General features: G+C 60.4%; 1 protein-coding gene across 1 annotated transcript; it reads left to right on the top strand.

The window, feature by feature from the left end:
• Positions 1 to 1,126: 1,126 nt before the first annotated feature.
• On the top strand, positions 1,127 to 9,200 carry PSMF1 (proteasome inhibitor subunit 1). The gene is made up of 7 exons (XM_030008761.2): positions 1,127 to 1,403; positions 2,397 to 2,549; positions 3,105 to 3,187; positions 3,862 to 4,047; positions 5,620 to 5,673; positions 7,689 to 7,847; positions 7,959 to 9,200. Exons 1-7 carry the CDS (start codon positions 1,275 to 1,277, stop codon positions 8,008 to 8,010), a joined length of 816 nt encoding a protein of 271 aa, XP_029864621.1. The 5' UTR covers positions 1,127 to 1,274; the 3' UTR covers positions 8,011 to 9,200.
• The last annotated feature ends 4,949 nt before the right edge of the window (positions 9,201 to 14,149 follow it).

The following is a 14,149-nucleotide window of genomic DNA, read 5'->3' on the forward strand; positions in this document are numbered from 1 at the left end:
CAAAGCCTGCAACCGCGGCTGCTGCCCGCCGGGAGCGAGCCGTGGGGCGGAAACGCTGCCCGCTGCTGTGAATCACAAGCTCAGCGCTGGAAAAGCTCCGGCTGAGGCATTTCCTGCTGTTCTCATTGTATCCCCATCCGATGCCTCCCTCGTGAAGCTCCCGCGCTGAAATCCCGGTCCCGTGGAAAAAACAGCGGTAGCTTTCCTGCCGAGTCCGGCACAGCTCTCTCGGCTTTCAAGCTCCGGCCATATTCCACGGAGCCGGGACTGGTGGGGGGAATAGCGGGAGTTGCGGCAGCTCGCCGGCCAGCGCGGCGATGATTCGTGCGAACGGGCAGTGCCGAGCCGCGGGGGCTGCTGGGCAGGCAGGCCTGCCGGTCTGCGGTTGATTGTTCAGCCTCAGTGACTTCTTGAAGGGGAAATGGAAAGAGCGAACAGTGCGAGTTAATTAATTGACGCATAACGAAGTCAAGATGAGCGTCCCTGAGGAGCTGGAGCTCGGATTGGGAAAGCAGCAGACGATGGCGTTCCCCGGCATGGGGCTGCTTCATCCCCGGCCCCAGCCTCCTGCCAGCCGCACCGAGGACACCAGCTCCGGCGCAGGGGCAGGGAAAAAAAAGCCCCTGAGTACCTTTGAGTGGCAACTTTAATAGAATTTAGGCGTTACAAACACTGCGGCGCAGAGAAAGGAGCTGGGGAAGGAATGAAATAAACCCATCCGATGGCCGTTTGGTGCTTCGCTCCTGGCAGAAAGGCTCGCTCCGGCAGCGCACACAGACCCTGCCACAGGCTCCGACGCTTTTCTAAGTGCCGAGGAAGAGCCAGGGACAGGGAGAGGGAGAGGGACAGGGACAGGGAGAGGGACAGGGAGAGAGGGTCGGGCAGACCCTAACCCACAGGCTGCCGGCCCCATGCAGGGGGTGGCAGCGGGCAGAGACACCCCCCCCCCACCTCGGCGAGACCCTTCTCTCCCGCTGTGGGAAGAAACATTAAATTTCTCCCGGGGGTGCGAGGAAAATCCCCCCCCCGCTCACCCCCCCCCAGCCCCCCGCGGCGACCGGAGCCCCCGGCCCGTTCCTCGGTGGCGGCAGGCCCGGGCCTTGCGCAGCGGACGGGGGCCCTCTAGTGAAGGGCGGCCCGGCTCCGCCCCGGCCTTAGCCCGGTACGGCTCTCCGCTCCCCGGGCACGGCGTTTGGGGCCTTGTCCGGGCGGCTTCCCCGCCACCCGCCCGCCGCGGACCCGGCCCGGCCGAGCCTGCTCGTTACGGTGCGGCCATGGCGGGGCTAGAGCCGCTGTACGCCTGGGCGCTGGCCGCCATCTCCCGCCCGCAGGACGCGCTGATCTGCGGCGTTCACTGGGAGCTGGTCCGGCACGGTTACCGCTGCCTCGGCGCCGGCGACCAGGTACGAGCCGGGACGGGCTGGGCTCCTCCGCCGCGGTAGGCCGCGGCCGAGCCCCGGCCTTTCCTAGCGCCGCTCGCCCGAGCCCGGCGCCCGCTGCCGGCGGAGGCGCGGGGGGGGGGGGGGGGGGTGGAAGTCGTGCGGCGCCGGGGATGTCGGGGGAAACCGGGCCGGTGCGGGGTCTGAGGGGCCTCAGTGCTGCTTGAGGGGGTCCCAGTGTTGCGGGAGGCAGTGCGGCGTTGGGGGGGGTGCGGGGGGTCCCGGTGCTGGTGGGGTCGGTGTGGTGCTGGGGGGAGCTTCGTGCTGAGGGGGAACGCCATACCGAAAGGGGGGTGTCCAGTACAGCGTTGGGGGGAAATGCAGTGCCGGGGAGGGGTCCCAGTGCTGAGGGCGGCGGCCCTGGTGCAATAGCAGGGAGAGGGCCAGTTTGGTGCTGGAGCCAATGCTATGGCAGGGGTCTAGTGGGTCGGGAGCCCGGTGCGGTGCTGGGGGGTATTGGGAGGTGCCTGGTGTGGTGCTGGGGGGGCAGGGGTGGGGGTGCAGGGCGCTGTTTTAGCAGAGAAACCCCGCAGTACTAGAGGAGGGGACAGTGTGGGGCAGTGACCCCCGGCAGTACCGCTGTGGGGCTGGACAAACAGGACGACAGCCTTCCCCCCCAACCCCAGACAGCTCTGTCCTGTGCTGGGGAGCTGAGAGGTGCCAGGCAGGAAAGAGCATCATCCCCCAGTCTGGGTCTTTGTTATCTCCTCTTGTTCAGCAAAATCCCTCCTGTTCCAGCGCAGGGACCCTGTGGGAGGCTGGCAAGCAGGCAGGGCCAGCCTGTAGGGAAGTAAACCCCTGCTCCTGCAGTCAAAACCTGGAAGGCACTGAGAGATCCCCTCCCAGAGACCTAGATCCCCTCCTGGATCTCTCTGTGCAGCCAAGACAGGTCCCACCAGCCATGCAGTGTGCTGGGCTCGTGGGCAGGGTCTCAGCAACACGTCTGTTCTGTTGCAGCCAGGTCCTGACGAAAGGAAGTCTGAGCTGCTGCCCGCCGGCTGGGAAGCCAACAAGGAGGTGTATACGCTGCGCTACAAGTCCACAGACGATGCCCGTGAACTGCTGCTGAAGGCCATCATGGTGGAAGACAGTATGATCCTCAATGTCATGGTGAGCACCCACGCTGGCCCCTGCGGGTTGGGGGTCCTTTGGGAGCAGCGGCTGCAAAGAGCAGCAGAACCCATTTCTTAATTTTTTTCTGTTACTTGTTCTACCTTGCGGTGGCGTTTGTCCCTCAGGATGGGGCAGACCCAGGGGGTGTTAGGGGCTGCCTGTGCGGCAGAAGATGTGGCCCAGCGTGAAGCTGGTCAAACGCTGGCTGTGTTGGGGCAGTGATGCAGTTTGCCTTGTGCACTCTGGCCCAGGATTTGCCCCATTTCCGTCCCTTTCCAAGCTCAGGACTTTTCTGCAGATCTTCTCCTGTGCCCAGCAAGCACCTGCCTGAGTTGTTTTTGCTCAGTCTTTCACCCTTTGCAGCCCAGACTGGGGGAGGGAGCAGGGAGAGCCTTGCTGTACACCAGATTCGGGCACAGCACAGGGATGTGGCAGGAAGCAGGTGAGCCCATTCCTTGTGTCCCAAGCCTCTGGCTGTGGTTATACCTGCTCCTTCCCTCATTCCCAGCTTTGCTGGACTGCTGACTCTATGCTTTACCTGTCTTTTGCCAGGATCGCAGTTCTCAGAAGGTGGCAGATGTGACCTTGGCAGTGGCCGACTACATCAACCCAGAGCACCTGGACGATTTCCACAAGTAATCTCAGTTCCCTGGTATTTTCTGCAGGAGAAAATGTCCCAGCAGCATAGGCAGGGGGCAGAGACCGGGTTAGGAGGAGCCTGGAGGACTTTCCTCCCCAGTGCAAACCCCAGGGGCAGGCCAGCCAGCCCTGAAATGCAGCCAGAGCTCCCTGCCCTGCCTCCCTCTGTGCTGCTGGCAGGCAAGAGAGATTTAGGGAACAGTGGGACCGTGAGTCAGAGCCCAGGGGAGAGCCGTCCCACCTGGGAATGGGCCAGACCAGACCAGCACTTTTATTTCCAGAGCACTGCCTGCCTGTCTGTGCTGGGTGGACACTGCCCAGGGGTGCTACGGTTTCAGCCATGTCCCAGGCACCCTGTGGCCTCGCTAAAGACCAGTGCTATGTGCTGTGGTTTCCTCCAGGGCAAACTGGTTGGGTTGTGGCCACAGAACAAGGGAGTCCCTTGGGCTGGGTGGCACCTCTGCCATCTTAAATGGGGTGAGGGCTTTGGTGCCACTGTTTGCTGTTACCCTTTCCCATCCCCTCTGTGCTGCCAGCTGGGGACACGTTTTGTGCCAGGGACGCTTTGGGCTTGTCTGTCTCCTCACCACCCCTCTCGCAGCCTGTCCAGCACCTCATGCCCGGGTGCAGTGTCCTCCCCAGCCCACCGCCTTGCCTCTCCTCCCTGCAGGGTGTACAAGAACACCGAGGAACTGAGGACAAGGATTTCTTCAGGCATCATCGCTCCCCTTGGGCCCCCCGCAGAAAAGGCCAAAAAGGAGCCCGAGGCTGAGAAGAAGGATCCTGACTTGCACCGGGATTACGACCCCCTCAGGGTCCCTCCCCGGCAGCCAGCAGGCACAAGAGCACCGTCTTGGTGAGTAAAGAGCGGGTGGCTGCTGATGGTCCTCCGCTAGACGGGACGTGGTCTTGGCACAGCTTTCCAAACTACACCTCTGGTCCTCATCTTGCACGCGTGGGATGGGGAGCAAAGAGGATCCAAACGCTCCCCAGCCAGTTTCAGCCTCGTTGGCTGAATGCTCGGGTTTGATTTAGGTTGCCTGCTGAGGGATGGCCTGTTCTGGAGCTATGTGTTGGTTTGACCCTCCTTTGGCATTGCCTGGAGGTGTAGCTGGAGACCTACAGACCCAGGAGGGAGAGGGCACCGTACAGGGCTGGGGGGAAGGTGTGAGGTTGGAAGGAGGGAGGCCCTGCTCTGTGCTGGCTGAGGGACTGTCAGGACTCCGGAGCTGGCAGAGCAGGGACAGCAGTGGGAAGGATGGTGCCGTCATGGGGCCAAGCAGCCTCCGGGAGGGACATCAGAGCGCTGGGTGTCAGTTCATAATGTGGGCTCTAGCAGAGCTGTGGGGTCTCTGCTCACGGCAGAGGGGAGAAGGCATGTGGTGGGTGCAGAGCTCTGCCTTTGCTTGGCACAGAACCGGGGCTACCTCTAAGCCTCCTGCCTGCTGTGGCAGGTAGAGCTGCCCTCCCAGGACGGTGCACCCAGCCGGGGCTTGGGGCAAGGCCGAGGAGGTGTTGGGGGGAACAGAGACCTCTCCTCCTTGCTCTCCTGACCCTGCTTTCCCTTTGAAACCCTTTGCTGGCAAAGCTGGGGAAAGGTGACACATGGCACTCACTTCACCATCCCTCCCTGGCCCCTTTGTGCCCAGCCATCCCTCCTACATGGCAAGCAGGCAGGCTCCCCCCTCTCTTCCCCGCAACAAGCTGTAATCCCCTTTGGAAGTCAGAGACACTGCGGTGGCTCTGCCATCTCTTGGGGACCGGCTGTGGCTTCTGCTTTGCATGTCACCTCTTGGTTCTTTAACCCCACTGCTGTCTGCTGGTGCTCAGGGCTGCTCAGGGTGCGCGATGCTCCTCAGGGAGGCCTGGGCAGACAGGCTGGAGCTGGGCACGGCTCTGAAACCATGTTATTAGCACATAGTATTGGCAAGGAGATGTGACAGCTGGCTGCAGGCTCACCGCCCCACTGTCCTCGCACTCCTGGAAGCAGGACTGTCATTGTGTCTCCAGCCGGGACATGCTGGAGAGCCTGGCCTAGCCCAGCACCGCGCAGGGAGCCCCTGGCATGGAAACTCCCAGTGTCCACAGACAGCTCCAGCCTGGAGCAGTGGGAACAGCAGGGCCCCCTTCATCTCAGCAAGCTTCCCGCAAGCCTGCCACGCACACCGGTGTCCACACCCAGCTGCACCCTGGAGCAGGGAATGCTGCATCCTGGGCATGGGGTGGGTCCCAATGCCAGCCCACTCATGCAGGGTCTTGCAGGTCCCAGGGCCCTTTGGGTGCTGCAGCGCTTGCCATGGGAGAGCACCCATGGGCACAGCACCGGCAACCACACTGGCTGCACTGCCCTGCCTGCGTGCTCGCTCCTGCTTGCTCCACGCAGCCAGTCTCCCCTTCACTGAATGTCTCGCTGTGTTCTGTGTTTCAGGCCTTCCCCCTTGAGCCCCTTCGCTGTTGGTGGGGAAGACCTGGACCCTTTTGGGTGAGTATGGCTGGGAGAGATAATGCTTTGTGTGCCCAAGGAGCATCCCCTGCTCTGCCCTTGGGGTGTGTGGGGGTGCTGGAGACCTTCTCTGGAACAGCTGGAGTCTGCCTGGCTCAGGTGTCCGGTGAAGTGTCTCTTAGTGCAGACGGTGATGGGACAGTCACTCAGTGCAAATTGCAAGGGACCAATTGACAGTTGCTAAACCTCAATATGGTTCTAATATCGTAATAAGATCCCGTCTCTTGCATAGATGATAGGTTGCAATCTGTGTCTGTTTAATAATCAGCTTGTATTCATTTAACATGCAGTAATTCCTTCAGTAAATCAAAGCTGAATACGTCGTTAAGTAAATGTAAGCCTCTAATTTAAAATGTTACCAGCTGCTGTGTCTACAGCCCAGCAGTCTGGAGAAGGGGAGGCTTAAAGCCGAGTCCACAAATTCTCGAGTCCTGGTTGTGAGCCTCCCGGCTGTCTGAAGCACTCGAGAGAAAGGCTGGGTAAAAGCAGGGCTGTCTGGGGGACTGATCTTCACAGATACATCTCTTGGTCTTTGGCTTGGTCAGGCAAGGAGAACCTGTCATCTTCCATTCCAATTAAAAGCACATAGTCAGACAAAAACCAGCTCTTGGAGTCATTGCAGAGCGTCCTGTGGCCCAGGGGAGTCTTCTTTGGAACCACCCTCCTGTGGGGATTGCATTTTTTCCCCTCTTGCAAGACTTGGTTCTCCGTGGGTTTGGCTAGAAAAGGGCCAGCTAAAAATGTCATGCCCGGCTGGAAGGAGAGGCCTGGAGCCTGGGTGGCTGGAAGGAAACCTGATAGCACGAGGAGAAGGGGTTCAGTTGGGGGGGGGACCCTGTTTCTCTCACTGCCTCCAGCCCTTCATCAGAAGTTTCTCTGTAAATGACAAAAAAGATTGTAAATGGAAGCAGATTTGTGTGCTGACACCTGCCAGCGCTGGGGCTGGAGACCCAGACTCCCAGGCATATGCTCGTGGGGCCTGGCTGTCCCGGGGCACTTTGGGCAGCCGGCCTGGCGTAATGGAACTCATTAGCGCGGTTGTTAATGACTTGTATGATGGCAGCGGTGTCCAGAGGCTCCAGCCGAGTTTGCACAAAGCCGACCATGAGGAATGGCACTCACAGCGTGGGGCAGCTCTGAGGAGCCACCGTGGTCAGCAAATGACTTCCAGGCAGCTCTTTGGAAAGGCTGGCGGGAGCCCCGGCTGGGTCCGCGAGCTCTTGCGACACTGCACAGGGCAGGACATGCTGCTCGCCCGGGAGACCAGGGACGGGAGGATGAGCCGGCAGCAAGGGCCAGCGGGTCTGATGCTTCCTCGGCGGGACTTACCAGCCATTACTGATGCCCTAAATGGCTTCTTGCGGGAACTGGGGGAAGAGGGAAGCTGCCTTTCCGCTGCTCTGAGTGTCTGGTTTGGCATTGGCTCTGAGGAAGGCAGGCAGGCGAGGGCTGTTGCTTCCCTGTGCCTGTCTCCAGCTAGGCTTTGGGGTATGCTGGCACCATAGTGTCCCGGACCTGGGTGTTTGCTGGTGCCCTGGCTTGGGTACAGCCTCTGCAGCCGTAAGACTCCCACCTTAGGATGATGATGAGCCATGATTTGCATCTTGCCCCTGACCTTGTGTTGTGGCATAATGCAGGTAGGTCTGCAGGGTGGTGATAACCCCGGGCAGGAGCAGTGTGATGCATTTGGGTTCCCTCCTGTCACAGACAGCAGCCGCCATTGGACAGGGATCAGGTGTGCCCAAGCACTCTTACACATGCACATGTACACACATGAAGGGCTCTCTATCTTTCTGCCATGGGCTCGCCTCACTGGCTTGTCCTGGCCTGTGTTGTGGTGGGTTAGGAGTGCTTTCCTTCCCACGTGCCATGTCTAAGCTTAACCCTGCATTCCCGTGCTCGGTGTTCCTGCAGCAGAGGTTTGGCACAGGGACACGCTTTGCTCCTCTCACCAGTGCCCATCTCATCTCCTTCTCTGCCTTTCCTCTCCCCAGAGGTCGGAGTGGGGGAATGATCGTGGATCCTCTCCGGTCTGGCTTCCCGCAGCCTGGCACTGACCCATCGTCGGGCATCCCAGGCCGGCTTCCCCCGGGAGCAGTTCCACCAGGCGCCAGATTCGACCCCTTTGGCCCGTTAGGGGCTGGTAGATCCAGGTAGGTATTTGGCTGTGCCTTGTATCCCCAGCTTGCTCTCCTGGCTCATCTCTGTTGCTGCGAGACTGAGCTCTCGCTTCTGGTTTGACTCTGCTCTGAATTTCTTTCCAGGCCAGATCCCGACCACCTTCCCCCTCCAGGCTATGACGACATGTTCATGTGAGGAGTCACCCCACGGCTGCGGCCAGAGCAGTCTCCTGGGAGGCAGGGGCACTTTCCCCACTTCATTCCCCGTTTGGTGGACTTCAGTCTTTTCAGCAGCGTTTTTCTTCTCCCCACTCGGGGCCACCTTCCTGTGTCAGACCAGCTATAAAGGTTTCCCTGTGTGCAGAACACAAGAGGAGGCAGTAGCTCTGTTTCTTTCCGTGCTCCTCTGAGGGTGCTTGGCCATTTGCACCCAGCTGAAGCGGTCCTGCCCTGTGTGAGGCGGCAGCGTGGGGTGTAGCACGGTGCTCCGAGAGCGGCCCGGATGCCATGGGGTTTCCTCCTCTGCTTCTCCTGGGTGGCACTGCTTTTGCTGCTGGGGTTACAGAAGCAGTCAGTGCTGAGGAGGGAGCTGGCTTTTTGCTGCTCCTGTGCTGCAGTAGCCTGGCTGAAGGCGGCAGCTGGAGCAGGCTTCACGTGCAGAGGTGGTTTCTTTCTTGCTCTTTATCCAAGTAAAGGTTGGATTAGTGTGAGGGGCTAGAAGGGTCTCCATGGGCAGACCCCCGGCAGTGGCTGAGATCAGCTTCCGCGTGGCTATGGCCACTGGCTTTAAAGAGCACCAACAGCAAAGCCTTTAACGTGCACGAGAAGAGACATATATTGAATTCCTGGCCCCACTGTGCCCCCTTTCTCCCCAGCAGGTGTGTTGTTTTTCATTCCCGGGGTGCATGTGAAGCCCTGCAGGCAGCGTGGCGAGGGCCACCCGCCGGGCACCACGTGGGGCTGGGGTAGGAGGGAGGGTGCTCGGTACCCGCACGACCTGCCGGGTTTGGCACAGCGGAGCAGAGCCTGGCACTGAGCTGGGGCCTTTCTGGGAACGTTGCAGAGGGGGCTCCGGTATGGGATTTGCTTTGCAGAAGAGGTTTATAGGAACATGTTACGCTACCGTCAGTCCTGTTGCATGAGGCTGGTGCAACTCTGCCTGGCTGAACTCTGCCAAACAGCTTGGGGAGGATGGGTGAGATCTGTGTGGCTCAGGCTCCTGAGCTCTTTCTGGAAACCTCCTCCCTTCCCTGCAGCTCCCCACAGGTCAGTTAATTTTGGGGCTGCAGCTTGTCTGTCCTGTCAGGGGTTCATACTATTTTTTTCTTCTCGTGGTTTGATTTCTTGGAAGGATATTCATGAGATTGAAATAAAAACCTGACAACATTGTTGTGTTGGTGCTTGCTGGGGGTGGCCCCCCCAGCCGCAGCCCCCTTCTCCCCGCCATGAAAAGGGAAGCCCCGAAGCTCTGCCCAGGCTGTGCCTGCCCTCCCCGAGGTGGGGGATTCACACTGGGAACCCACTTTGTACCTTCCCCTGAGCAGCAGTGCTTTTCCGAGACGATGTGACTGTATTAAGAAAATTAAGTGGAGAGCAGCCCAGCCTTGGCTCTGGCTGCGCTCCTTGCGGTAATTGGCTCTCTGGGGTATTGAATGCCGTCGGTACGCTGCATGCAGCCATGCTGGCATAAATAAAAAGAGGGGAAGCGATCCCCCTGTCTATCTCTTTTCCCCAAAGGCTTTTTCCTTTTAAAACCCCTTTGCCTACAAATGCAGCTAATAAAGCCGAGTTACGGCGTGTAACCCTGGGCTGCACGCAGGTGGGAGCAGGGAGGATGGTCTGTAGAAATGGAGCACTGGGGGCAGCTGGAGTATCCCCTGCATCTCCCCAGGGCTCGCATGTGGACCCCCACCTTCCCAGGAGCTGGTGTCGAGCCCAGACCTGGTGGGGATGTGTCACCCCCACTGAACATCCCTGGGGTTTTTGGGGGACAGTCCCACCTGCAGACCCAGGGATGGGCAGCGTGTGATGCCCATGACTGGAGCAGACAGCGGCTGCGCTTGCTGCATGGGTGGGACGGGGAGAGAGCGCCAGGGCTTGGTGAGGCCACTCCTGCTTGTCCCCTCCGGCTCCTGGGGCAACCTGAGCCCATCCATAGCTTTGCCACAGGAGAAAGGAGCCACCGACCTCGTTGCATGGAGTTGAGAGACGGAGGGTGCTTGGGGAGAGGAAACGGCTTTGGCCTTATCAGAGGGGCCCCCCTCTGCGGGAGGTGGCTGCTTTCTGCGCCTGAATTAATCATGTTCTGCAACCTTTCAGGAGGGAGAGACGCAGCCGGCTTTGATGGGGCTAATTAAAGCGAGCCAGCGCTGGGAGAGGCTGCGTCGGGTCCTGATAAACAATCTTTTGTCTGCAGCGCTCAACTCCATCGGGTGCACGGTGCTGTGCAGCTGGGGGAGCAGGTGGGAGAGGAGAGGGGTTTCAAAGAGGGCGAGTGCCCGGCATGGAGCCGTGCCCGCTGCAGGCCCGTGCCTGACCCTCGAGGCTCTCGGGGCTGTGCTGTCTGCTCTTGGGAGAGAAGGGGTAAAAGGAGGCGAGGACCCTCCTCTGGCAGCCAGGCACAGACCCCATTCCCCGAGCACGGTTGGGGGGCAGCCGCCCCTGCTGCGGGCTCGTACCACGCCGAGCACGGCGGCTGCAAGGGCCGGGTCTCCCACCCCGCCGCGTGTCACCGGCACGGCTGCTGCTAACCTAAGCGACGGAAAGCATTAACATGCAAGGGAGCACAGCGAGCAACACACCTCGAGTTAATTTTATGGGGAGGCCGTGAAGAGCGGCTGGGGCTGGCGTGTGCGGTCTTGGCACAGGCACAGCCCTCCCTCCTCCCACAGCACCGGCGAGGCGCTTCCATGTCATGTTTGAAGAAAGACGCTGGATTATTGGTAATGGCTTGAGATCCCCAGAGAGTCCTTCAGGCCATCTGCCAGCCTGCCCAGCCCAGCAGCACCTGCCCCGCACGCTCCCAAAGGCAGAGCCCCCGATGCTGCTAATTACCCTGCAGACGATGCTCCGTCCCCGGGATCCCGTGTACCGGGAACGCAAGTGTATTGCACCAACGGGAAAACAAAGCAGCCCCTGTTACACGGGACTGGGAAAGGCATGCCGGGCCATTCCCTCTTTGCTCACCCCTGGCACAAGCGGAGACCTCTGTGCTGAGCCGGGGGGATGAGGATGCGCTGCCTGCCCTTGCACCATATAGTCCATGGCCCGGTGCAGTGGCATTGCTGGAGGGAAGCCAACCTCGTGCCCTGCCCAGCACCTCTCGCTGTAGCTGTGCTGCCCATCCCCGTGGCGTCGGGGCAACCTGCCCGGGGTGCGGCTGTGCAAAGCATGAGGCAGCTGCCGTTGTCCCCAGCTTTGCAGGAAGGCAGCGAGGCCTGGGTGGGCATCTGCTGCCTGCCATGCTGCCCTCGGTGCCCCCCCCCTTCAGCAGGATCCTTCCCCTCACCGCCGGGCACGGTGCCACCCGCTCCTCCCCAGTGCCTGTCCCGCACCTCCCCGCTGCCTCCGGCAAAACTGGCTTCTCCCATGGAAACCGAAGGGGATCCAGAAATGGCACGTAGGGGTGAAAAGCTCTCCCATCGGTCTGGTTTCACTGCACCTCCAGGGGATGGGGCGGGGGAACTTTTTCTGGGGTATCTCAAAGCTGCCTCTGACCCACCCAGCAGCACCTAATTCCCATGGGTGGGTGAAGCCCCCGGACCCTCCTGCGCTGAGGGGCCGGTGACCCTCATCCCACCCGGGCTGTGTGGTGTCGGCCCCCCCCATTTCCAGCCAGATTTTTCTCACCACCCTGGAATATTTTTGATTGCTTCCTAAATACACCCCTGCATATTAACCATCGCAGGTCAGCGCCTCAAGCTGGCTGTGCTGCTCTTCCCCAACACCTGCCAGGAGCGATGAAGGGATAGCCAGGCCAATGCAGGGAGGAACCGTGGGGCAGCCGGCTGCGGCATGGAGCAGAGTGGCTCCGGGGCTGCTGGCAGCTCCACGTGCCCCCGCTGCAGCCACCCTCCACCTCAGCCCGGGGGTCTCTGTACGAAAACATTTCCCAGCCCTGAAGCTCTTGATGGGGGAGCTTCTTTAATGGCACTCCTTCCTTGCTGCACTTCGTTCACTTTAAATATATTTATCTCAATTGAGAGGCTTTTCCCCAGTCCTGCAGGTCCTCGAGGGACAGCCCAGCAACGTGCTGACACAACAACGATGGCCCCTTCGCATAGAATCTCTTGAGCAGCCTTATGCTCTAACCCACAGGAGTATTTCTCACACCCACATAAAGCAGGTGCTTAGCAGATGTAACCTCCAACCAGGCTCAGCCTTTCATCCTAGAGAGACCTCTTCCACGTTATTTAAAATGACAAAAATTGATGAGGATGATTTCTCCCTCTAATGGGTTTATTTTCTAATCCAGGCTCGCAGGAGCAGCGCTGAGAGTTGCGGGAGAGACTTCTGCCTTTCCCAGGGGAGTCTCCTTGCGAACACCCGGGGCTCCCCCAGCAGACCCTGCACAAGAGCCTTCCTCCCCTTCCTCCCCTTCCTCCTGCAGTGTGGGCCCCCTGCCCCAGGATCAGCTCCCCCCGTGACAGCCACGATAGCATTTGCTCTCCCTGCCCTGCTTAGGCCCTTCATTTGACCCTGCAGGCTCTGCTCGCAGCCATTCACCCCAGGCATGTGGGGAGAGGCGATGCCTGTTCGAGGGACAGTGGAGCACAGCCGCCCATTTTGCCCAAAGCATGGTTTAATCCCAGGGAAAGGTGCCAGGGCTGCGGGCGTGAGGCCATTTGCCGGGACCCTAAAATAAAGATGGACCATGGATGGGTGACATGGTGATGGAGAGAGGGATGTGTGGCCCTTCGCAGCAACAGGATGAACCGGCTGCAAAGTGCTAGAAATGAAAACACAGGGCAGAGGATGCTGTCCCCAGCATCCGAGGGGGACACTGGAAGCCCTGAAACAAAACCTGACCCAGGCAATCACACTGCGTGTAAAAATGACTTTTATCTTGTGTCAGGCTGTCTGGCGAGATTTGTCTCTGCCTGGAAACATTTGAAGCAAGTAATTTATGGGATGGATTAAAACCTGGTGGCAGTTCATGACAAGCATCACCTTTTGTGGGTCTGCATTTTCCTATGGGATAATTATTTCCCTTTCTCAGCATCCTGCTCATACCGATTTTTCTTTCCACAGAACATTGTGCTTTAATGATGCTTCATGTTTAATTCCCGAGATGCAATTTTACCTTCACGCCGCAGACAATGGCCCTTGCGATCAGCACAAAGGCTCGCGCGGGCACCCCGGCGGGCAGAGCTGCCTGTCTAACATGGGAACAGAAGAACCACATCATTTCGAGGCGTTGGGAATTGTTCTCTCTCCTCCGGACAGAGCACCATGATTTTTGAGGAGGCCATTCCGGGGTTGCTGGTGGGAGTGGGATGCTCAGCACGGTGCAGGCGTGTGTCCGGCCTTCATCCCACTCTCCGGAGTGGGGCTGGTGGGGTGCAAGGGCTGGGGAGCAGCGGGGGGCTGGACCCCGCTGCACGGCCGGTCGTCACGCTCGCTGTCTCCTTCTCTTCTGCCCAGAGCGGTGCAAGCGCCAACTCTACGCCACAGAGTTTTACAAGAAACTATTGCTAAAAAAGGTCACTGATGGCAGAAAATGAGAAGCTCCATCCCAAAGAGGAGCAGCCGGCCCCAGGCCCTGGCTGCCGGGAAGGAGCCGGCTGCGGCGGGGAGCTTGGCCTTGTGTCCAGTCGAGGCTGCGGCTGGCCACGACATGGAAATCCCACGGGTGTCTCGAAGGTGCCGTTGCCCCGATGCTGGCGGGCAGGACCCCATCCAGGAAGGTGCCGGGGAGGCGAGCGGGGCATCCGAAGGCTGTGCTGCCGCGATGCCGGTGGTGGCAACAGCCCGGGCAGAAGCCGTGCAGTCCGGCAAGGCATCCCAAAGCCGCACCGCTCCGGTGCTGCCGGACGGACCCCCATCCGTGAAGTGTCCGGAAAGGCGAGGAAGGTGGCTGAAGGCTGCCGGGCGAAGCCTCCGCGGACGGCATCGGTGTCGGGGCGCGGCGAGGGGACCCCCGCTTCTGCCGACGGCCTGGGGTTCCCAGGGCAGACCGGGGTCCCCGGGGCGTGCGGGGCTAGGAGCCCGGCCCCTCGGGGGGCTGGGACGGGGGGCTGAGCTGGTTCTCCAGCAGCGCCCGCGTCCCCTCGGCCGACACCCTCCGCATCCTCAGGCGTACCGAGCCGTAGGTACCACCGGTGCGGCGGGCGGCC

Source organism: Aquila chrysaetos, chromosome 3 (genome assembly GCF_900496995.4).
Source record: "Aquila chrysaetos chrysaetos chromosome 3, bAquChr1.4, whole genome shotgun sequence".
Lineage (NCBI taxonomy): Eukaryota > Metazoa > Chordata > Aves > Accipitriformes > Accipitridae > Aquila > Aquila chrysaetos.

Coding starts and splice junctions, on each gene's coding strand:
- PSMF1 (XM_030008761.2), top strand. CDS start 1,275: ATGGCGGGGCTAGAGCCGCTGTACGCCTGGGCGCTGGCCGCCATCTCC. Junction 2,550..3,104: donor GTATGATCCTCAATGTCATG/GTGAGCACCCAC, acceptor GTCTTTTGCCAG/GATCGCAGTTCTCAGAAGGT. Junction 7,848..7,958: donor TTAGGGGCTGGTAGATCCAG/GTAGGTATTTGG, acceptor ATTTCTTTCCAG/GCCAGATCCCGACCACCTTC.